The sequence below is a fragment of the Polypterus senegalus genome, chromosome 1 (assembly GCF_016835505.1).
Source record: "Polypterus senegalus isolate Bchr_013 chromosome 1, ASM1683550v1, whole genome shotgun sequence".
Classification (NCBI taxonomy): domain Eukaryota; kingdom Metazoa; phylum Chordata; class Cladistia; order Polypteriformes; family Polypteridae; genus Polypterus; species Polypterus senegalus.
In genome coordinates, this window is record NC_053154.1 from 2,982,380 (window position 1) to 3,005,141 (window position 22,762).

At 46.0% G+C, this 22,762-nt stretch overlaps 1 protein-coding gene across 1 annotated transcript in view; it reads right to left on the reverse strand.

Moving 5' to 3' along the window:
• Nucleotides 1-21,060, reverse strand: part of inpp5f (inositol polyphosphate-5-phosphatase F) — a 57,833-nt gene extending 36,773 nt beyond the window's left edge. The window contains exon 1 of the mRNA XM_039743709.1: nucleotides 20,740-21,060. Coding sequence (XP_039599643.1) covers nucleotides 20,740-20,836 — 97 coding nt within the window. The 5' untranslated portion in view covers nucleotides 20,837-21,060. The remainder of the gene's footprint in view (nucleotides 1-20,739) is intronic.
• Nucleotides 21,061-22,762: the final 1,702 nt, after the last annotated feature.

Consider the following 22,762-nt stretch of genomic DNA (forward strand, 5'->3'; position numbering starts at 1 on the left):
AATGGATTGTGTGGTACTGGAAAAATACCAAAAAAACCCCTCAAATTTAAAATGGTATGTACGGTACCAGCATTTCAGGGTTTTTGGTACTGGAAGTAAGCCTCAGTTTTTCTCTCAAGCCTCCCCTTCCCTCAACAATTGCTGTTGCAGTTGTGGTAAAAAGTCTGCTACTTTGACTTCGCAAAATGAAAAGACAAGCTTTGATATGACTGGAACTTCACGGGAGACCCCCACCCATTGGTTTGATGCAATCAGAAATTTACAGAGGACAATAAAAAACCCTGATTTCTTCAATGTGATTCCAAATTCTTGGGGGGACCCTCTACTGCCTTCAAGGCAATCAGAACCATCAAACTCTGGCTTCAAGGCGACTGGGGAGGCTTCAAGAAAGAAGCAGTGCAAATTGGGGTGCCACGGAACACCATGGTGGCAAGTGACTGTGCGGTGCCACCAAGGGTTTGAAATATATACATTATACTAGGGGGCTCTGCCCCCTGCTCGCAGGTTTGGTTAACCAGATATACAATTTAAAGAGATTAAAACTTCAGTAAAAACAATACACTGTGTGCACAATTATTAGGCAAGTTGTATTTTTGAGGATTAATTTTAATATGGAACAAACACAGTGCTATCAGTCAATCCAAAATGTTAATTAACCTGAAACCTGAATGTTTCACAACGGAAATGTGAGTGTGAACATCATCAGGGGAAAACATATGTGCGCACAATTATTAGGCAACTATTAGTGTGCAGATTTATTATGCACCTAAAGGAAAAATGAAAATGTTCCCATCTCACTTGTTTCTTTTCATCTGTTATAGTAAGAATAATAAACAAACACCTCAAAATCTACAAATAAACATCTCTGACATTTCAAAAATCAATCAATCAATCAATCAATGACCAATATAGCCACCCATCTTTCCAATAACAGTCATAAGCCTTTCCATTCATGGAGTCGGTCAGTTTCTTGATCTGTTGACGATCAGCTTTTTGTGGAGCAGTGACTACAGCCTCCCAGACACTCTTCAGAGAGGTGTATTGTTTTTCTCCCCCGTAAATCTAGCGTTTAAGAAGTGCCCACAAGTTCTCGAAAGGGTTTAGGTCAGATGAGGAAGGGGGGCCATGTCATTATTCCTTCATCTTTAAGGCCTTTACTGGCTGGCCACGCAGTGGAGAACTTCGATGCAAGTGATGGAGCATTGGCCTGCATAAAAATCCTGGTCTTCTTCCTGTATCACTGTTTGAAGAAAGTGTCTTGAAAAACTGGCAGTAGGTTTGGGAGTTGATTTTGAGTTCATCTTCAATGCAAAAGGTCCAACTAGCTCATCTTTAAAAATACCAGCTCATACCAGTACCCCACCTCCACGTTGGAGTGGAGCTCTGTGCCCATTACTGATCCACAGGTCCATCCATCTGGTCCATCAAGAGTCACTCTCATCTCATCGGTCCATAAAACCTTTGAAAAAAATCTGTCTTCAGATATTTCTTGGCCCAGTTTTGACGTTTCAACTTATGTTTCTTGTTCAGTGGTGGTTGGGTTTCAGCCCTCCTTACCTTGGCCATGTCTTTGAGCACTGAACACCTTGTACTTCTGGGCACTCCAGGTAGGTTGCAGCTCTGGAATATGAAAGTACTGGAGGATAATGGGTTCCTGGTAGCTTCACGTTTGATTCTTCTCAAATCTTTGGCAGCTAATTTGCGTCTTTTGTTCTCAACACGTTTCTTGCGACCCTGTTGACTATTTGCAACAAAATGTTTGATGGTTCTGTGATCACACACCAATATCTTAGCAATTCCAAAAGTGCTGCATCCCTCTGAAAGACTTTTTACAATTTGTGACTTTTCAGAGTCAGTTAAATCTCTTTTTTGGCCCATTTTGCCCGAGGAAAACTAGCTGCCTAATAATTCTGCACACCTTGATATAGGGTGTTGATCTCCTTAGGCCACACCCTCCCTCATTACACAAATACACATCACCTGACGTGCTTAAATCCAATAAGCATTCAAGTTAATACAGCTTGGAGTTGGAATATACGCATTAAAATGATATGGTCAAAATACTCACTTGCCTAATAATTGTGCACACAGTGTATTTGGAATGAACTTTTCGTCGAGACCGCATTGAATTTTGATTCTGTGTTTGGAATTTCATCGTGACAACGCCCGTGAATGAATATCGTTTTTTTCTCTCTAATAAATAAAATGACTTTTTCAATTGTTTGTCCCTGCTCTTTCTTCTTCACTTAGTCGTTGACGTGTCATCAAAAACGTATAAAATGATTGTCCTGATAAAATTTATAAGAGCTGAGAGCGCAGGAAGTGTGTCTGCCAAAAGCATTTGTACAACTGAGGTTAGAGGACGGCGGTCTTGTTTGAAAATAGCTGTAAGTAGTACGTGACTTGAAAGAATCTCATGTTAAAAGTCTAGGGCTCACGGGACTTCACAGCACGCCCATGTTTTTGGAATCTTTTAACTCTCGCTGGCAACACGAATTAGACGATCTACAAGTCTCCGACTTCAGGTTTCAATCCCAACAATATATTTGATCTCTTTTCACTGTTCTGTTATTTCGCCGAGTAATCATTTCCGTTTGTTTGCACTGATGCATAACTTTGTTATCTACTCTTTGTCCTTTATTTCTGGCCCTGGGCGTGGACTCGTCTAGCGGGACGTTTAAGTGCCTTTCAGAGAAAATCACATCTTGTCTTCTTCCAAGATTTTTTTTTTTTTTTATAATCTATACTAATAAAAGGCAAAGCCCTCACTCACTCACTCACTCACTCACTCACTCATCACTAATTCTCCAACTTCCCGTGTGGGTGGAAGGCTGAAATTTGGCAGGTTCATTCCTTACAGCTTCCTTACAAAAGTTGGGCAGGTTTTATATCGAAATTCTACGCGTAATGGTCATAACTGGAAGCAGTTTTTCTCCATTTACTGTAATGGAGATGAGCTTCAACGCCGTGGGGGCGGAGTTTCATGTGACATCATCACGCCTCCCACGTAATCACGCAGTACATAGAAAACCAGGAAGACCTCAAAAAAGCGCTCAAGAAAACATGCATTATATAATTGAGAAGGCAGCGAAACAATAAGAAGCGAGCGAGTGACATATACTACCATATATTCATGAGTGTTGCCAGCTCGGAAAGAAAGCACGATGTAAACCTACACTTTAAATTAAGTTCATAGACAGGCTACCGCTGGCGTTTCACATGCCCACAGGTAATGCGGGATACAAGTTTAATGAGAGGACGAGGATATAAGCGAGTTTTGATCACTTTGTAACTAAGTTAAAATTGTAGGTGAAGGGGTGTGCTTATGCAAATTCGAGACTGTGTTTGTGGGGATTGACAGTTAAGGCGGGTGGGGGAGTCACGTCATCATCTCCCCTCCCACCTCATTTTGCTCTGAGCTGAGCTCGGCGGCTAACGCTGTCTTCGAAGCAACTTCCTCAGACTGCCACCAAATACTCACAGAAAAATAAACAAGTTAATACACACGCTGTCTCTAGAGTTTCTACACACTGAATCCTCCAGGCACTACTTACAAAAGGTTACATTGACAATCGTGTTACGTTATTTTTAAAATCTTTCCTTTTCTTAGCACAAGCACAGCTGAGAAGCTTGATGCATGTGCTCCATAAGCGTTAAAAATAATGCATTTAATCACACTTTGCATTACAAGCAAAGGGAGCTTTTGTCAATGCATGATTTCCTGGTACACGATTACTTTGATCAGCGCATCCCGATTCATTTTACCCTCGCACCACCTTAGTTTGAGAAGAAGTATGAAAAAATATGAGGTTAACACAGAAAAACAGATCACCAATTCAAGCTTTATGAATAATCGATTCGCCATCAATAATTGTTTTGGTAAAGCCATCCTCCTTCCATTTTATAATTTTTCCGCCACTAGCCATGATTAAATGAACGGTAAAAAAGTAAGAGCAAGCGAGGGTGACTTATTTAGGCAGGCATATATATGACAGCAACACTCATGACAATGTCAATCATGTTACGTTATTATTAAAATGTTTCCTTTTCTTTTTCATTACTTCTTTAACACACTACTTCTCCGCTGGTAGGCGCTGGTATTTTGCTATATATATAATATATGAATGACCTCCAAAGAGCTGAGACTTTTGATATCATGAATGTGTCTGCAAAAACTGTGGTCTCCTGCCCAGCAAAAGTCGAGCAGCCAGCGCGCGTGCATAGCTGTGCCGGCCTTTGAGACGCTGACTGCGCTTCTGCCTTAAGTCAAAGTGAGCACTTTTAATTTTTTTCATCCTCCCCCTGCGCTATAGCCCAGACAAGTGCAAACACGGGACCCCTTTTATACACCACGGCAAACTAATATTAAGGCGATTCACAATCGAGGCGAGGCACAAATTTGAACGTTCACATAGAAAATGTAATTTCAATATACCTGTACTTCTTAAAACGTTAATGTTTTACTGTTTAATAACTTATAGACTATATTTTATTATTTTTCCCTTGCACTCAGTGACCAAAGCTATACACACACATATAGACACATACAAACACACACACAAGTATATGTATGTGTATATATATGTATATATACACACACACACATACACACATATATATAATTTGTGTGTGTGTATGTATGTATGTGTGTGAATATATGATGTAGATAGGTATGTATATATATATATATATATATATATATGTGTATATGTAGATATGTAAATAGATATGTAGATATGTATATATATATATATATATATATATATATATATATATCTATATATATATATATGTCTATATATATATGTATATATGTATGTATGTATATATATATATGTGTGTGTGTGTGTATATATATGACAGCAGCAATCCAAGCTGTGAGAAAACAGTAAAAAGGAGGCGTGTCAGACGTCGTGGTACATTTTCTGATGCAGCTGCCGAAAACAACTTTGTGACGCTGCCGCCAAATACACAAAACAATTACATTGACAATCATGTTACGTTGTTTTCAAAATGTTTCCTTTTCTTTTTCATTACTTCTTTAACACACTACTTCTCCGCTGCAAAGCGCGGGTATTTTGCTAGTGGATATATACAGTAGAGTCTCGCTTATCCAACCTTCTGTATTATCTGACGTCCCACCACAAAAAAAACGCATCAATCGGCAACAAGAACTGCAAGTTGCGAGCATAGTCTATTTTTTGTTGCTCATTTTTCTGTTTTGTTGTAAAACATGATTACAGTGGATTATGTGGCCAGCCCTCTCTGGCGTGTGTGTGTGTGTGCCTGCCTGTGCCTCTTGCACGCGCATGTGTGTCTGTCTGTCTGTCTGCGTCTCTCTTTCCCGCGCGCGAGAGTGTGTGTGTGTGTCTGTCTGTCTGTGTTTCTCTCTTGCTGCACAGGGAGAGACTGAACACATGCGGAAATCATCGGTGCGCACAAACTGAAAGGGAAACTGGCTCGTTCGTATACCTAGTGTGTGGTCGTGAACAGATGCAAAAGTTTGGCAAACTTTTTGGTCATAGCCCGATGTTCATGAACCAAGGTTCCACCGTATTAGGTTCGTAATGTGTAAAATTATAACATAGTTTGACTTTTCATAGGCTTTTTCTTAACACCTCCCATTATCCGACATTTTCGCTTATCCAACGTTCTGCCGGCCCGTTTAGGTTGGATAAGTGAGACTCTACTGTATATATATATTTAAATACTTGAGATCAACAATACAGAATAATGGGGATTGTGGATGAGAAGTGAGGAAGAGAGTGCAGGCAGGGTGGAGTGGCTGGAGAAGAGTGTCAGGAGTGATTGGTGACAGACGGGTATCAGCGAGAGTGAAAGACAGTAGTGAGACCAGGTATTGTGTTATATGGGCTGCAGACGGTGGCACAGGAGACAGAGCTGGAGGTGGCCAAGTTAAAGATGCTAAGATTTACATTGGGTGTGATGAGGATGGACAGGATTAGGAATGAGGACATTAGAGGGTCCGCTCAGCTTGGACGGTTAGGGGACAAAGTCAGAGAAGTGAGATTGCGTTGGTTCAAAGAGATGCTGGGTATATTAAGAGAAGGATGCTAAGGATAGAGCTGTCAGGGAAGAGGAGAAGAGGAAGGCCTAAGAGGAGGTTTATGGATGTTCTGAGAGAGGACATGCAGGTGATTTATGTGACGAGGACAGGAAGAGATGGAGACAGATGATCTGCTGTGGTGACCCCTAACTGGAGGAAAGAAGAATATTCAGGGGTTTTTTGGCGTTATGTTATTTTGCTTTGGAATCGTTTTGGGACCGGTACCGAGGTCTAAAAGCTGGTATTGATACCAAAGTCAACATTTAAGTACCAATCTAACCCCAACATCCACCGAGTCCACAGGAATTTGTTACTATAAAACAATAAAACATGAAAATGTCCGAGGGGGATACGTTTTGTAGGTCCAGTATGCCAAACACACTCCTGTTTATGTTTTATTTTATTGTAATTTTATCTCGATTTTTTTCATATTATTATTTTATCATACTGCCATTTTGTTGTTTTCTGTTGCTGAGCACTGCTCTCGGTCTGTCAGCGATTTGAGTGCTGGTGATATGCTACTATTAACTGTCTAAGCCCGTTCTAGAAGACATGTTACGTTAGTGTCACATCGGTGACCCTAATAGCCGACTGTCTCCAGTGGTCACCTTCTGACGCCAGTCTACACTCAGTGTTTTGGCCGATTGACTCTTTTAGTGTTTGACTTTACCATTTCACTTTGTTTCCTCTCCGCTCCCATTCCATCTCTTTTCAAATTAAATCTGCTACAGTCATGAACTGGAACAGAGAATTGGATTTGTCTCTTTTTCTTCCTTCATTATTTAAAATTTTCTATCGTTGTTTTCATATTTTCATACTCCAGAAGTTGTAAAGATCTTGGCTTCCACTTGTTATGCCATTCCTTTACGGTATTACTAATAGATAATACGACTTGAGTCACCCAAAAATAATGAGGAGAGTGTGAGGCCTTTAAAAGATCAATACACCAGGCCAGGATCTTCCTTAGCCTACCTAGAACTGGCCTCTCCCAAGGCAGCATGACCTCAAACTCCACAAACAGGCTTCAGGCCTACACAGGCCCACCAAGGGAATCAGCCTCCCAAAGTTCAGAATACGTTCAATGTCCTTTATAATATAAAAAAAAATACCCTTCAATGGTGAGGATCAATCAGACCTCTAGTGAGAATGGCAAAACCAACAGAGTATCAATAAAGATATTTATTTGAAAAGCACAAAAAGAACAACAAAAATGGTAACGATTCAGAAACAAAACAAATTAAAAAGGAAGATCCCAATACCTAAAGCGGGAAGAAAACTCACTTAACTAGAAAATATCACACTCAGGAAACAACAATCAATGATGCACAGCAGGGACCGTATCGATACAAAGAATGAGTGGCCCCGCCTCCTAGGGCTCCACCAACAAAACACAAGGAACACAGGAGAATGTGTTTCACCCAAATTGTAAATGTTAAATAAACAGAACAAGAGTAACAAGAAATACATGAAGACATTAAAAAGATGAAAGAAAACACTGCAAAACCTTCTTCTTTTGGCTGCTCCCGTTAGGGGTCGCCACAGCGGATCATCTTGTTCCTTATCTTCCTGTCCTCATCACACAAATCACCTCCATGTCCTCTCTCACCACATCCATAAACCTCCTCTCAGGCCTTCCTCTTCTCCTCTTCCCTGGTAGCTCTATCCTTCGCACTCTTCTCCCAAAATACCCAGCATCTCTGCAAACCAATGCCATCTGACCTCTCTGACTTTGTCTCCAAAATGTCCAACCTGAGCAGACACTCTAATGTCCTCATTTCTAATCCCGTCCACCTTTGTCACAGCCAATGTGCCTCCAACCCATATAACTTAGCTGGTCTCACTACCGTCTTGTAGAATTAATAAAGAAAAGCAACCCTAGCCAGGGAGCACAGGTAACAAGCGAGTTAAATCTAACCTGTCAAAGACAGATAACCGATTAAATGTTAAAATGGCGTTCCTCCTACACCTCTGCTCGGTATCCTCGTACATCTCAACCTCTCTTGCCCAGCTCATCCTCTCTTGATCGTATTGCCGTCTTTCTGAGGCACCTTGCTTGCCTCCTGTCCACTTTTTGATTGCCACTAATGGTTGACAAGCCAATATCACCAGCTGTGAAAGTATTACTTGTATTCTCGTGAATACCTTCGGTCTGGGAAGACGATTCAGGTTGTTCCTCGTTATTATTTAGCGACCAAACATCACTCAGTGTGTTGTACAATGTGCTGTCATTGAAAAACTCCTTTTTAACTTTTCTCTCTTATGAAAAAAAAAATTGTGACAATCAAGTACCAGGCCAAAGCCCAACAGACCAATCAGATTGCTCAAAGGGACCAGAGACACACCCCCACATACATGCATACAAACAGCAGTGTTTAATTATACAGCAGATAGAGTCACTAGTTAACGTTCTCCTGCAATGCCATGTTGGGGTATCACTGTTAAGGTGCAATGGCAGGTAACGTTGGATATTAACAGTTGATACACTGAGGTTAACCATCAAAATCCTGAATTCACTCTACAGACTTTTGCTTTAATGACAGAATTAGAATTGAGGATTCTTTGCATGTTTGCTTCCTCACCTCGACTTTGATAACGTTTTCGTTTCAACTCCCCTGTTTTAGAGCTTAGCCTGTCATCAGACCCTGATCTTTATTTAGCCCTCACTATCCAGTGTCAACATCGCTTCTGCTGATCAGTACAGCCGCGGCTTCAGCATTGGTAGCACAAAGACACGGCTAGAGGTCGTGGAGAGAACCGCAGACAGTGGAGGAAGAAGATGTGGAGGACAACTGGCAGAAAAATGGCCATTAAAGCGGAGATGATGATGACTTGTACTGTAAAACAATTTAAAACTCTTTGCACAAGATGTGTCTGTTGACTTCTAGCACGATGCATATTGAAAAGGTATGACGTGTGAGACATTTCCATGCAGTTTGCATGCTGCTAAATATTCAAAGTTGCATATTTTCCCTAATTGTGCAAGTGTTGTGACGTTCATCAAAACTTACTGTGCTCACGTTTTCAAGACGCAGCTCCTTACAATTATTTGCAAGACAAGACGAGGCACGTTCAGCTTTGGTTTTGCATATTTAAAACGTCTTTGAGCAGATCCCATAATACAGACACGTCGTAGCCAGGGGGCCATGACAACCAAATAGAGTAAAAAAAAAATAAAATAAAAAAAAAGGTATTTAAGAAACAACAATTAAAAAGAAAAAAAAAAGACCATTAATGTATTGTTACTGAGGGACTGTAAATGTGCTGATTTGATGTCAGACTGCCCCGCGTGCCCCTCTAGACGGTGCTGCATTGCCACCATGTCCAGTTATTCGACACCAGTAACGGCGCACTGCACGTTACACTTGACGTGACCATTCCTAGTTTTCATCCTCTTTCTCTTTCTCTGTACGTTTATCATTCGTCTGCTCAGAGGTTGATGCCCTTGCTGTTTCCTGAGCAGCTCTTCTTCTCTCCACCCTAGCGGCCGCTTCTTCTCTTCTGCCATCGGCATCTCTTTGTGTTAAAACTGATTGTGTTGCGTTGTCTTTAATTTGTCACTTAAGCTGGCACTTAAGTCTTCAATCTGCCTCAAGAATGACTTGAGATATGAAGAGGTAGGGGAAGTTATGGTGAAGGGGGTAGTGAATGAGAACGGTGCCCGTACGCATGTGCCACAAGGCCGCCTGCTGCCAAGAGCCGATTCTACAATAAAATAAAATAAAAATAAAAAGAAGAATAACCTTGGAGGTCAATCATCACTCCAAAAGCAGACAGTAGACGTCATGTAGTATATGTGGATAAAATTTCAGGTCAAACGGTTTGTGAGCGACTGGTGATTTGAAATCCTGGACAGGCAAACGGACAGCCACGGTAGCGTATTATATAAGAAGATGGTTCATAATTCTATGGCAATACTCTCCCCCCACCCCTTTAATTAAAAACCCTTACCTTTACACTGAAGTAGCCCACCACCTCACCTCACAGTGCCCACTGTGAATTCCAGCCCACAAAACTCAAAACAATGGCTACAACTGAAAAAGAAGGCCTGGCCCTGAATCTCAAATTCAGGCTTCTGGCCTGCACCCTTGAATACGTTGGGTCTCTTTCAGGAATATTCCACTGGAAAATTATCACTGATGCTTGTAGAAATGGGCAAAAAAATCAAATAATAATAATAATGTCACGTGTCTAATGGAGAACAGAGATAACAAAAGTTAATGACACAACAGACTTCAAAGGGGAGCAAAGCTGAACAAACAGCAAACATCATCAAAATCACACCACACCACAGCTTATCTTCTAAGCCCAGGGTCATGGGGGCTGCAGCCTATCCCAGCAAGCATCAGGTGCAAAGCAGGAACAATCCACCATAGACAGGGCACACACACCCACCCAGGCCAACTAAGTGTCACCAATACAGCAGGAGGAAACCCACGAAAGACCCAGGACGTGATCCCGGGTCTCCTTACTGTGTGGTAGCAGTACTACCACTGTGCCAGCCTGCCGCCCACCATCAAAGCGTCAAAGAAAACATCTCACGTTACTCGTGTCACACAATCCACATGCCAGATATCCAGTCGTATGCTCACTCCATCCATCCATATCCTAACTACAGGGTCACGGGGGTCTGCTGGAGCCAATCCCAGCCAACACAGGGCGCAGGGCAGGAAACAAACCCCGGGCAGGGCACACACACGCGCGCACACACACAAACACCAAGCACACACCAGGGACAATTTAGGATCACCAATCCACCTAACCTGGATGTCTTTGGACCGCGGGAGGAAACAGGAGCACCCGGAGGAAACCCACGTAGACAATGCAAACTCCACGCTCAAACACATGTGCTTTACTAAAATATTGTTATTTGCTAAATTAATATTTGCTAAAATAATGGCCTAGGAGTGCGCTCAAATAATGTGCCCCTAACTCAGAAGAATCTGGATGAGATACTAGGACAGCGTAGCTATTAGCTGAACAATCGGGCTTCACGGGCTGAATGGTCTCCTCTCGTTTGTCAGACTTCTCATGTTCGAGCAGCAGGCCGTCTCACCACGGCAATGGAGCCATAAAAATGGCAGGGTTTCAATTTTGTGAAATATTTGCCATTAAATGTCATTTTGAGTTACTGTTTTCTAGCAAGTGTCTTGGTATCGACCGCCATCTTGTTCTTGTTGCTACCCTGTGACCCCGCATGTCATTACATCACTTCCAGGTCACGTATCTGTTCTCCATTCCACCTTTTACAATTTCTTGTATTAGGAATTTGTTAGTTTTCACATACCCCCCTTGGCGGTCAGAGTGCAGGGTGAGCCACTATACAGTGCCCCTCGGAGCAACTGCAGACTAAGGCTGGAGTTATACTTCACGCGACGCTCCTGCTACACAAGCGTTGTAGTGTTCATACTTGCGCGCGTTCTTTACGTAAATCTGGAGGAATCCACCAGGTGGCAGTGTGAGATATTATCACGGTGAGAACATGTTCGGCTTCTCTGTGTTGTCAATTGCCAGACCACCTATTAAATTCTGATGACACCTTACCGCAATATCTCTGACAAAGGATGTTTATTGATTAAATCCAGGGATGTGTCCATTCCAGCAAGCATTGGACACGAATGAGAAACAATCCCTGGACAAGGCCTCAGCTCATCGCAAGGTGAATACAAGCACTCGCATACACTGGCGTCATTTTAGCGGCACCAAATCCCCAAATCTGCATATCTTTGGAAGGAAACTGGAGCACAGTGTGGAATACCAGCAACATAACTCCGTGCGAGACAGCAGTGCTATCGCTCCGCCACCGTGACACCCCCATGTGTGTAATTATTAACAGTATTCGTTATTTAAACGAAGTTATATGTAAAATGTAACATACACACTTTAATGCATTTCATCATGAAAGTGATATCAAGTATAAATCTACAGATTCTAAATGTGCAGAGAGTTGGACTATCAGACATTTAATTTGTTCTGTGTGGTAATCTATTGCTGATTTCCGCAGCTGTCAGGTCCAAGAAGCTCGTAGCGATTAAAGACTGGGATGACGTTTACGACCGTCTGCTTTAATGATAAAGTTAACTACGAGGTTAAAGTGGACATTTCGTGATTAAAGCCGAAATTTCCACTTTAATCACAAAATACATTTTTACCGTGTCCTTTATTTTTTTCCTCAGTGGCTCAAATATAACGCTATACATTATGTTGCTGTTGTTAAGTTGCAAAAATAAAAAAAGACGACACAAAACATGGTATGTGAGACTTTTAAAATGTATCGTGTCATTACGTTCGGCTACTATCTGCAAGATAGATAGATAGTAGACAGTAAACAGAGACTCTGACGTCACGTTCTGACTTTTATCGCTCCCCCCCCCCTAGACTTTTTGCTGGTACTGCAACTCGCGCACGCGTTGCGTTAATTTCTGAGGACCTGTTCAGAGGACGCGTGAAATGAACGCTGGGAACGCGTGGCAGCCATGATGCGGGCGAGTACGCGTTCTGAGCGTGAAGTATAAATCGACCAGCAGAGTAGGACCCCCTCTGGGCAATGTTCTGGTTACCAGTACAGATCCTTAACCTCAGAGCCTTTAGGAGGTGGAATTTAGAGAAATGAGGAGCGTAAAAGTGCTTAGTTGTGCTTTACTGACTTTGAGTTGGCATTTTGGGCACTTGACTCTCAGCTTTGTTTTTTAGACTTCCTGTTGTCTCTGACTACACCGTGGGCTTCTCCCATTCCCAGGTCCCTAAGGGAACGTTTATTGTGCCAGTCACCCAACTGCGCAAATAAATCGATACCGCAAGCAAATCATGATACATAGCGCAATGAGAGGAGTCGTAAAATCAACCGGAATGTTCAAGCAAGTTCTAGAAAACAAAACAATCCAAATCCGTGAAGTAGTTACCTCGTTCACTAGCTAAGCAGATTTAAGGTCACGCCTGAGGCTGGCGCGTGAGTGAGGAGGGCCCCGCCCACTTCCCCCTCCCCTCAGATTTGCTCAAATAAATCAACACCACAAGCGAACTAGGATGCACACTGCAATGAGAGAAGTAGCAAAATCAATCAAGCAAATTCTAGAAGAAACCCGACTTAAATCCGTGAAGTGAAAAGCGGACAGACATACAAACCGACGCTGGGTTTTATACATATAGAGATGCTTTATTACGGTGCCTTTCAAACCCGTGTTGTACTGTATATATAGCGCCTTCTTAAATATCGTTTTGAAACGGTGGATTTCAAATTGTTTGCACTTTTCTACTTACCTTTCTTTCGATTTGCTTACTAGCTATGTACGTTTTATATACAGTAGTCGGGTGCCTTGCAAGTCTTCTGTTTATTTGTGCCTCTCTCTACTAGACGGTGCTTTTCAAGTGCATTTATAAACGATTGTTTCTATCCACCCCACTTTATATACAGTAGCTCTTTGCCTATCGTTCTGCTATATGGCGCCTTTCATTTCCGTCGGTCCCACGTGATGTTCTATCAATCAGTTCTCTATGCCTCTATTATTTCATTTCTCTCCAGCCCACTGGCCTGCGCGGCCTCACGTCGTCCACACTGCCTGCTGTGCATACACTCGCTCAGAGTTACGTCAGGTAATGGAAATGAGGAGGCCAGGAGGCGAGCTGATTTGCGTTTTTTCACGTTGTCTCTTTGGACTGCTCTCTCATTTATCCGGGGACAAACTGACTCCAGCGATCACATGAAGGCCCGCTCAGAATTTGATTAACCTAAATCACAGTCCATCAACATGACAATACAAACGGCCACATTATCAATCCATCCTTCCATTTATTTACCCAGGAGAGCAGGGGCCGCTGCCTCGAGCCCCAGGTGGCCAATAAGAACCGACTCTGGACAGCAGGCCATCATTTACACACTTCTAATAAAATCCACTCGACATGAAGAGGACCCTGGGGAGGAAAAGAAGGGAAAACATCAACAAAAAAAAGGCAACCACAGTGCCAGAAGCTGTGAGACAGCAAAGTGAGGGCAGCCATACAACAAGAGGCTGCACAAGGTGGGCACTCCTGGTGGGCACACCTGGTGGATGTCACCTCCCCAACTTCTCCTTCTCGCAAGGCCAAGTGCTGGTCAGCTCGTTTTCGTGTGGCGCGTATGCCCAGAACAGGCACAGCTCCGCCAATCCCAACCTCGGGCCTGCCTGCCAGTCATTCAAAGACGTGATCTGCGGCTTGTGCCCGACTGCATTACGGAGCTGCCATTCGTGCAGTGACAAGTCCGGCCTAACAAGTCCTGTTCTCCTGGGCGTGACTCAACCTAAAAACTTGAAATCTGAGGCGTCTACCTGCACGCCCAGGAGCGCCACTCTGACTTCCTGACCTGGGCACTCAGCCTGAGGATTTGTCAAAGCGGCTGTGGGAGGCTTTCCATTAAATGAATCGCTACATCCTACTAATCACGGGTGCGTTTAAGGAGATCGTCATCACGTGTTGGCACAAAGCACTTTGGCATTTGACGAGCCAAAGAGGAAAGCCGTTCAGAGTCTTTAAGCCACACGACTCGATATTAACCCCTCTCTGTCCTGTCACGTCCACCTTGGAGGTCTGTGCCCACTCAGAGCGGACGATCGCCGCTTCACTTTTAAATCCTACAGGGTGGAGAGGAGCAGAACCTCAACCCACCAGGCACTCAAAAAAGCTGGGGGCGCCAACAGACCAAAGCAGACCTGATGTGTTACGTGGCAATTTGTAAAACAGAAAGGAGGTTAACGGAGACGGAGCTGGACCTACTGTGTTATAGGGTGGTGGGCACAGAGACACACAGATATCGATGGAGACAGACAGACAACTCGGAGGAGGCCACCCAAAATACAGAGGAACACAGGGATCAGCGCAATGAGCAGCAGGGTGACCCTAAAGGCGACCATGTCACAGGCAAGAGGTGGGCAAGAAAACGGGGAACATCTGGCGAAGGGAGGCTTACCACGTGACAACTGCATCATTAGTGCCTTGCAGGGCAACCGGACTGCACTTTGCATGTGATTGTTCCCTATGCCCCTATGCTTTGTGTTTCCTTTGGGGGTCCTGCTGGCACACATTTGGACCCAGATGGCACAAGAGTTTAAAGGCCCAGTGCCTCCGTGTAGTCTTGAACAAAACTGAGTGGTGCAAACACTCAAGAGAGAAAACCAACAATGAACGCCCAGAGCTTCACTCATAAGAGAGACACCTGCAAAGCTCAACCGACTAGATTTGGACCACACGTGGTGGCCTTTGTCACGAATACCCAGCATGCACTACAGTCAAACCGCAACAACTTAAGTGGACCTGAAAACAGAGAGGGGTGGCATGAGAGGGGGTATCTGTGAGTGATGGATAGTGTGAGGGATGGGGAGAGACCTTCAGCTAAAATGGCCGCCCCCCAAGGCCACACTGGATGACAGAGGGCTACTTGAGCAAATCTCAGCAGGAGGACCGGGAGTCACCAAGGATGAGGACATGGACTTCACGGATATCAATGCTGTGATCTCAGCAGAGAAATCACAAAGAAAACACTTCACCTCCAAACGTACTGCAGACCCGTCTCAAAAACCCAAACTCAAGGCGAGCCCCAAAGCCACCGGGCCACACCAAACAGGGAGCCAAGCTCAGCAGAGCTGCAAGAGGGAAAGGAAAACCACAAAACCCCTGGCCCAAAGTGCAAAACAAAGACTATGAAAAACATCAAGTGTTTATTTTCAAAAAGGATTCCACAAACAAAACAAGACAAAAAAAAAAAACTCTAAAAAATGTTAACCCTCCGCCTCCCCCCAGTGTGCAACACAGGAATCCAAACCCAGAAAACAAAGCAAAAACCAAAACAAAAGATCCAAAAAACACAGGCGGAAAAATACTAAAACAACTCGAGCACTCGGAATATGTGGAGGGCGCAATATAAATACAACGTACTGAACTGCTGATGCCTCGGCACTACTGAGGAGGTCTCTCCGATTATTTATAGGGCTGGATGAGGCAGCCCCTCGGTTTGTCTGAATGAGGCCACTCATTGTGTCAAATAAGGGGGGCAAAGACTTAATCACAGCACCGTAACTAGCGTTAGGCCTACACGGTTATACCATAAGAGATGATGACCAGCGCCCCCCATTATAAATGTCATGGAAGGGGCCGTTTTTGGGGGCCCTAAGTGGTATTTTGGTGTGTTTTATTTTAGGACCCCCTTCCCTCGTGACCCCATCTCCTCGGTGTGAGATTTTAAGAACACTAGTTGATGACAGCAGGCCATTCAGCTCAACAAGCTTGTCCACCTTACTCTAATAGAAGTCCTCCTCACCACCACAAGACTTGGTAAACTGGGCACTCCATTAAATGGAAGGACTGAGGCTATGGAAGTTTTATATAGTGGGGTACTTCTGGATGGCTTGGTGGGTCCCCCACACAGCCACTTAGCCTACTCGTGCCTAGAAATGGTTCAGGGACCCCCAGCATCCCACAGAATGACTAAAACATCTCAGACGTGCCAGTCATGTTGTTATAAGTCACATTATGCCCGGCTGTCCGCCCCCTCAGCCACATGCTGGCCATAGACTGTGAATTGAGTGATGCCCAGTGTGACTCGATTAAATGCCCACCATCATGTTTTTGAACGCCAGTCCCCTTATCAGAGACAGAATACCAGCAGCAGCTCCTTTTGGTGGGACGCATGCCTGCCTGTTTAGGTCTGACATTGAGACAGCCACCCTACTGACTGCTGTAACTTCCAAAGTGAATGGCCACCACAGCCAACAGAAGGTCACAACTGCCCCCATGTCCCTTTCCTACAGAAGGGGACCACACACAACACTTCGGCTTCTCCAGGACACTATGCTAGTCGGACACAATGGCCAACAAGGCCAGTGAAAGTCACCCCAACTCAGACCCACACGCTGACCGAGGTGGGAGTGGGTGATCTTAGAAAGAGTGACTGTCACACAATGCACAGGTGCAGCAGGAGCAGTCTGTGGCTTTTAGCTCGGGTGGCATTACGTTTCAGGTGGCCACGTGATGTGATCTGCCTCCCCAGTGATGTCCTATTGTTCTACAGCCGGGCGCTGGCATTGCAGTGACGGACGAGTCTTCAATTATTAAAGGCAGCTAGCATTTCCAAGGGCGCAACTCGAGTGTGACCACACGCAATGTCGATTTTGAACTGGCATTTGGGTGACAGGTTAGAGAGGGAGGGAGGGAAAATGCTGGCAAAGCAGCCTGGGGTCTCCATTCTCCCTCACCTGGGCAGCAGGCGGACACCATAAGCGTTGGCCAAGAGGACTCTTCTCTGCACTCCCTTATGACCGCTAATGTGTCTGCGTTAGCCAAGAAAATGACACATGCCAATGGCTGGCCTGGGAGGTCGATGTGACCATGCTGTACAGCTCACCGGGCACATTTCTCATCTGCACAAAACATCAGAGTAACTAAAGAAAACACGGGCATACGGGCAGCAGAGATACAAAGTCAAGGCCGCCTCATGCTTGAGCCATTGAGCTGTCTAACAGCACACAACAGAGTCCATCCAGACTGGCATATCCACAGGCCTAGGGGTTATGCCAATGCCCCATGCAAGAGGCCCGAATTCAAGTCTGTCTCACCCTTGTGCCCTGGCTCTGGAAGGCTGGACTTTACCTGCTGTACTGAACATAAAGAGACAAGGCAGTGCCACGCTCATTCCATAGAGCCAACTGAAAAGCACTCCATGAGAGTGGACCCCAAGTGGCATATCCATAGGCTCCAGAGATGTGCCAATGCCCAGGGTGTAAGGCCAGACTTTACCTTGCGTTCCCACAGCTGGGCTGCTCAGAGACAGACACTAATTCAAGGCAGTCTCATGCTCATGCTGCTTAGCCTGGCAGAGCCAACCCACGTGGTGTACCCACAGGCCTCAGTCTGGAGGCAGCGGCCTGCTCTGTAAGACCCCACCATACCTCACAAGTTATCTGCACAAGGCTGCTCACGCACACAAGAGGCCTGATTTCAAGTCTGTCTCATCCTTGTGCCATTTAGCTGGGTAAAAGGAAATGACAGACACAATCCTGAGTGGCATTTCCATAGGCCTTGGAGGTGTGCCAACACACTAGCCAGTAAGGCCAAACTTTTGATATTGTGTACTCACAGTCTGCCCACACAAGTCTGCTCAGACATGAGAGAGGCACAAACTTAAGGCAGCCTCACACTCATGCCATTGAGCACCCGAGAGCTGACCGCAAATGGCATACCCACAGACCTTGGAGTGGTGCCAATGGCCCACTAGTCTGTAAGGCCAGACCTTACCTGGCACACTCACAATCGGGCTGCTTAGACGTGCAACAGACACAGACAGAAGGTGGCCTCATGCCCATGTTGTTCAGCCTGGTGAAGAGTACCTGACAGAGCCAACCCCAAATGGCATATCCAGAGGCATCAGAGTGGTGCCAATAGCCCAGTCTGTTGAGGCTCAAATATCACTCAAGGACTCAAAGATTGATCTGCTCAAGGCTGCTGAGGCACCTAAGGAAGCCTAAATGAAGGTGCCCTCGTGCCCATGCTGTTCAGACAAATGAAACGTGCATAGCACAGCTGATCCAAAGTGGCACATCCACAGGTGATGGAACTTTGCCAATGCCCGAGCATGTAAAGCCTGACTTTACCTTACTTATTCACACTGCGTCCGCTCAGAAACACAACAGACTGAATTCAGGGGGCTTGAACTGTTCAGCCTTGTGGAAAGCAGAGATGACCCCAAATGCCATATCTGTACCTCTCAGAGTGACGGACCCTGACTGGCACTGCCCACAAGCTGTACAGAGTCAAGAGGGCCTTGACTGGTATGCCCATAGGCTACTGGTGGGGGGGGGGTGCTGACAGGTAGAGCTCACATGCTGCTCCTGGGGGTCTGACTGGTAGAGCTCACGGGCTGCTCCTGGGGTTTCTGACCGGCATGCCCACAGACTAGGGATCTGTACGGGCAATTGGAAGGTTGCTGGTTCGAATCCCGTAAATGCCAATAGGAACTCTGCTCTGTTGGCACCTCCAGCAAGGTCCTTAACCTGCAATTGCTGAGTGCTGAGTAGTGAGAAAAAAGCTATAGAAATGGAAATAATTATTATTACTCAGAGTTGAGGGGGGCACCCCAACTGGCATGCCCACATGCCACTCAGACATGACACTGTGTAGACAAATGATGCAAGTGCAGCCTCCAGCCAGTTCAACAGGAGCCGAGACGTCCAGGAAGCGGTCTAACAAAGGCGAGGGCACGATAACTTCCTGCAGAGGAAGGCCAGCTTAACCCTGGCGTGCTTTCACAATGGCACCCTCAACCTCTGTGACCTCACTGTGGCCAGCGGCCAGCTTCCTCGTTCAGAGCCGTGTCTGCTCAGTTTGAGTTCACACGCGAGGACAGCACTTGTGCTCCTGTCACAGGACTCAGTAGCCCACGCAAGTTGTGCCCTTCACTCTTCTCGGACAGGTCATTCCTGAATGGCACCCTCATATTGCTTACCCATCCAGCACAACACCAACTCGAGCCCGAGGCTGGCAGAGGGACCCTCGACTTCGGCTGTTAAACGGTGCACTGCTGGGCTCCTCCAGTCGTTACCACTACAAATCGAGTAGTAAGTGGTGGGCCACCGCGGTCGAGATGACATCCAAAACTAATATGGCAAACCTGCACAAAGGTGCAAAACATGGTGAAATAGCAAGCGGGGGACAGTAGGTAGATGAGGTTCAGCCCTTCAGTCAGGATGTGCCTGTCATGTGCTGCAGGCGCAGGTGTGACCGCAATGACCGGACCGCTCCTCTGCAGTGCGCGCGCACACCCACACACACACACACACACACACACCTCAGCACACCACAAAACGGCAAACGACTTTTACAAGCAGGTCAAGGAGACAGCAGCACTGACCTCCAAATCGCAGTCACCCTTGTGGAAAAGCAAAACCAGCTGGCGGGCATGGCCTTGGGCACGGGCACACCTTACACTCGCACACAGACACATCTGAGACCCGAGTTCAAGGACCTGAAGGAATCCGAGCTCAGCTCAAAACAAGCATTTGCAACGAAAACCTGCCGCCCCCCAGGACCCTGACGGCCAACCCTGGAAATAAGGAGGGCAACATGAAGGTGCCCTCATTGGAGCCAGTGCACACTGGCATACTCTGCCATCAGTACCACAGACACACGGCTGAGTTGGTGACACCTGCCATGCTACACTTTCACCTACACACAAACACGCACTGCCATCAGTGTCACTGACACATAAAAACTGACGGGCTGCACACCTACATTGTCACAAATCTGCTACTGATGCCAATGTCACACGGTATGGGTGACCGAAGTACCAAAACTCACACATAGCATCACATTCTCCTGCCAGTGCACCTCCCCCCCACCCCCCCGTGCCATCAGTGCCAGTGCGTTAAACCCGGGCACTATGTGGTCTTAGCGCCAGTCCTACTGCCTCACGTCACTCTGTGTCATCAGTGCGAGTGTCACACAAACAAACAAAAACACACACAGCATCAACATCAGCATCAGATGTGAAACGGACCACCAGTCTGCACGTGTCCGGGACAACAACAGCAGCAGCAGCAGCAGCACCTCCGCGGGGGCCGAGCCAGCCAGATGGAGCCTCCTTAGGGTCGCCGTCAGCCAGCCTCCCAGCCCTCCAGTCTGCCCGCCCGTCTCGGCGCTCGTCCACTCACCGGGTCTGACGCTCACGCTGCCGTCGCTCCGGCTGCACCACAGCGCGTTCTCCCCGCTCTGAAGGATGTAGTGGTCTTTAGCCTGAAAGAGCTCCATCCCGGGCAGCGCAGCGCCGCGCCCCTCTCCTCTCCTCTCCTCTCCTCTCAGCGGCACACGCTGCGGGCCGGGACCACCATGATCTCGAGACGTCACGACCGACCGACAGTCCGCCCGTCCCTCCGTCTGTAGCGCAGCGCTCTCCGACTGACCGCTTGTTCTGCCGCTTCGACTTCCTGCAGGCGCCGCGAGACACGTGACGCACCCAAACACGAGCGCGTCGAGGCCCCCACGTGCGGCGCCTGCGCGGCCAATGCTCCATCTAGCGGCCAACCGACGCACAACGCCGACAGGCCCGCGAGGACGTACTGGGATGACGTCTGAGGAGGGCGTGTCTCGCGAGGGAGGAAAGCTCTAGAAACCAAACGGACGGCGGACGCCTTTTAGGAAAAGACTCGATGAAGGCGATCAGGTGGGCGCAAAGTGAAGGGCAAGTCCGGAGATGAGAAAAATAACTCAATGGCCAGGCAAGGTGGACAGACTATCGGCGCCAAGACCCTTCTTAAACTTTGTTCTAATTTTGTCCCCGCACAGATTTACAATTCTGGAACAACAAATGAACAACAAAACCCAGCGATGATGGCAATAGATAGATAGATAGATAAATAGATAGATCTGAAAGGCACTATATAATAGATAAATAGATAGATGTGAAAGGCACTATAAAATAGATAGATAGATCTGAAAGGCACTATATAATATATAAATAGATAGATGTGAAAGGCACTATATAATAGATAGATAGATAGAAAAGCACTACATGATAATAGATATATAGAAGGCACTATATAATAGATAGATAGATGGATGTGAAAGGCACTACATAATAGATAGATAGATAGATAGATAGATAGATAGATAGATAGATAGATAGAACAGGTAGAGCTGTGAGCGCAGATGCAGTTTTAAAATTAGCTGTCTGATTAGAAGGGAAGAGAAGCCCCCTGGTTTGGTGTGACAGCTCATGAAGACAGCGACCCCTCTATGGAAGCCTTGGGGTTTATTGTGTGGGTGGTCTATAGGTTCCCTGTCTTGAAGTGTTAATTGAAGGTCCTTTCTAGGACCTCTCCACTGCTGGTGCCCAAGTTACAGACCTTGTTCTGAGCAGCATAAAGGAGAGTAGAGGGCCCAGCTGCTGAAGAAACCAGAGGTCCTTTTCACAGGTAAATACCACCAGTGCTAAATCTATTTCTCTATCTTTCGCCTCTAGGGGGCGCACTGATGATGTATTTTACTCTTTCACGGTGTTTGATGCTCGTTCAGAAACACCACACACTTAACTAAGGAGGGCTTTATGCATGAAGACCAAGGACGACCCCTACAGAGATCTTCAGCCAAAGCTACCTGGAGGAACCAGAATCTGCCTGGGAGGGGGGAAATGAACTGATGAAACCAAAATGGAACTCTTTGGCCACGCCGAGCAGTGAAGCTAAGAGGGGAGAGAAAAGCTGAGCCTCAGTGAAATATGGAAGGGCTGCTGTACTGTCTCTATTCTGTAGGTGTTGGACATACTGAGGAAATCATGAACTCTGAGGATCATCAGGGCATTGCAGACCGGAAAAGTCTTCCCAGAAACAAAGGAAGGGGCCTGGGGTGAAGATCAGCAGGACAAGGACCCAAAACACACTTCCAGAAGCACAAAACAACTATGAAAAAGGAAAGCATGGACAGTGCCATCTGACAGACGTCAGCTCAAAGCCACCCTGAGCTGATACACAAAAGTTTCACTAAATGGCTATTTCATCATCTGGTCTTCTGTTGTTATTGTGCTGGTCCTGTGCTGGTCCTGTGCTGGCCCACTGGTTCTCTAATGGTTTGGTGGTCCTCTGTTGGTCCTGTGCTGGTCCTTCGATGGTTTGGTGGTCCTCCATTGGTCCTCTGCTGGTCCACTGGTCCTCTGATGGTTTGGTGGTCCTCTGCTGGTCC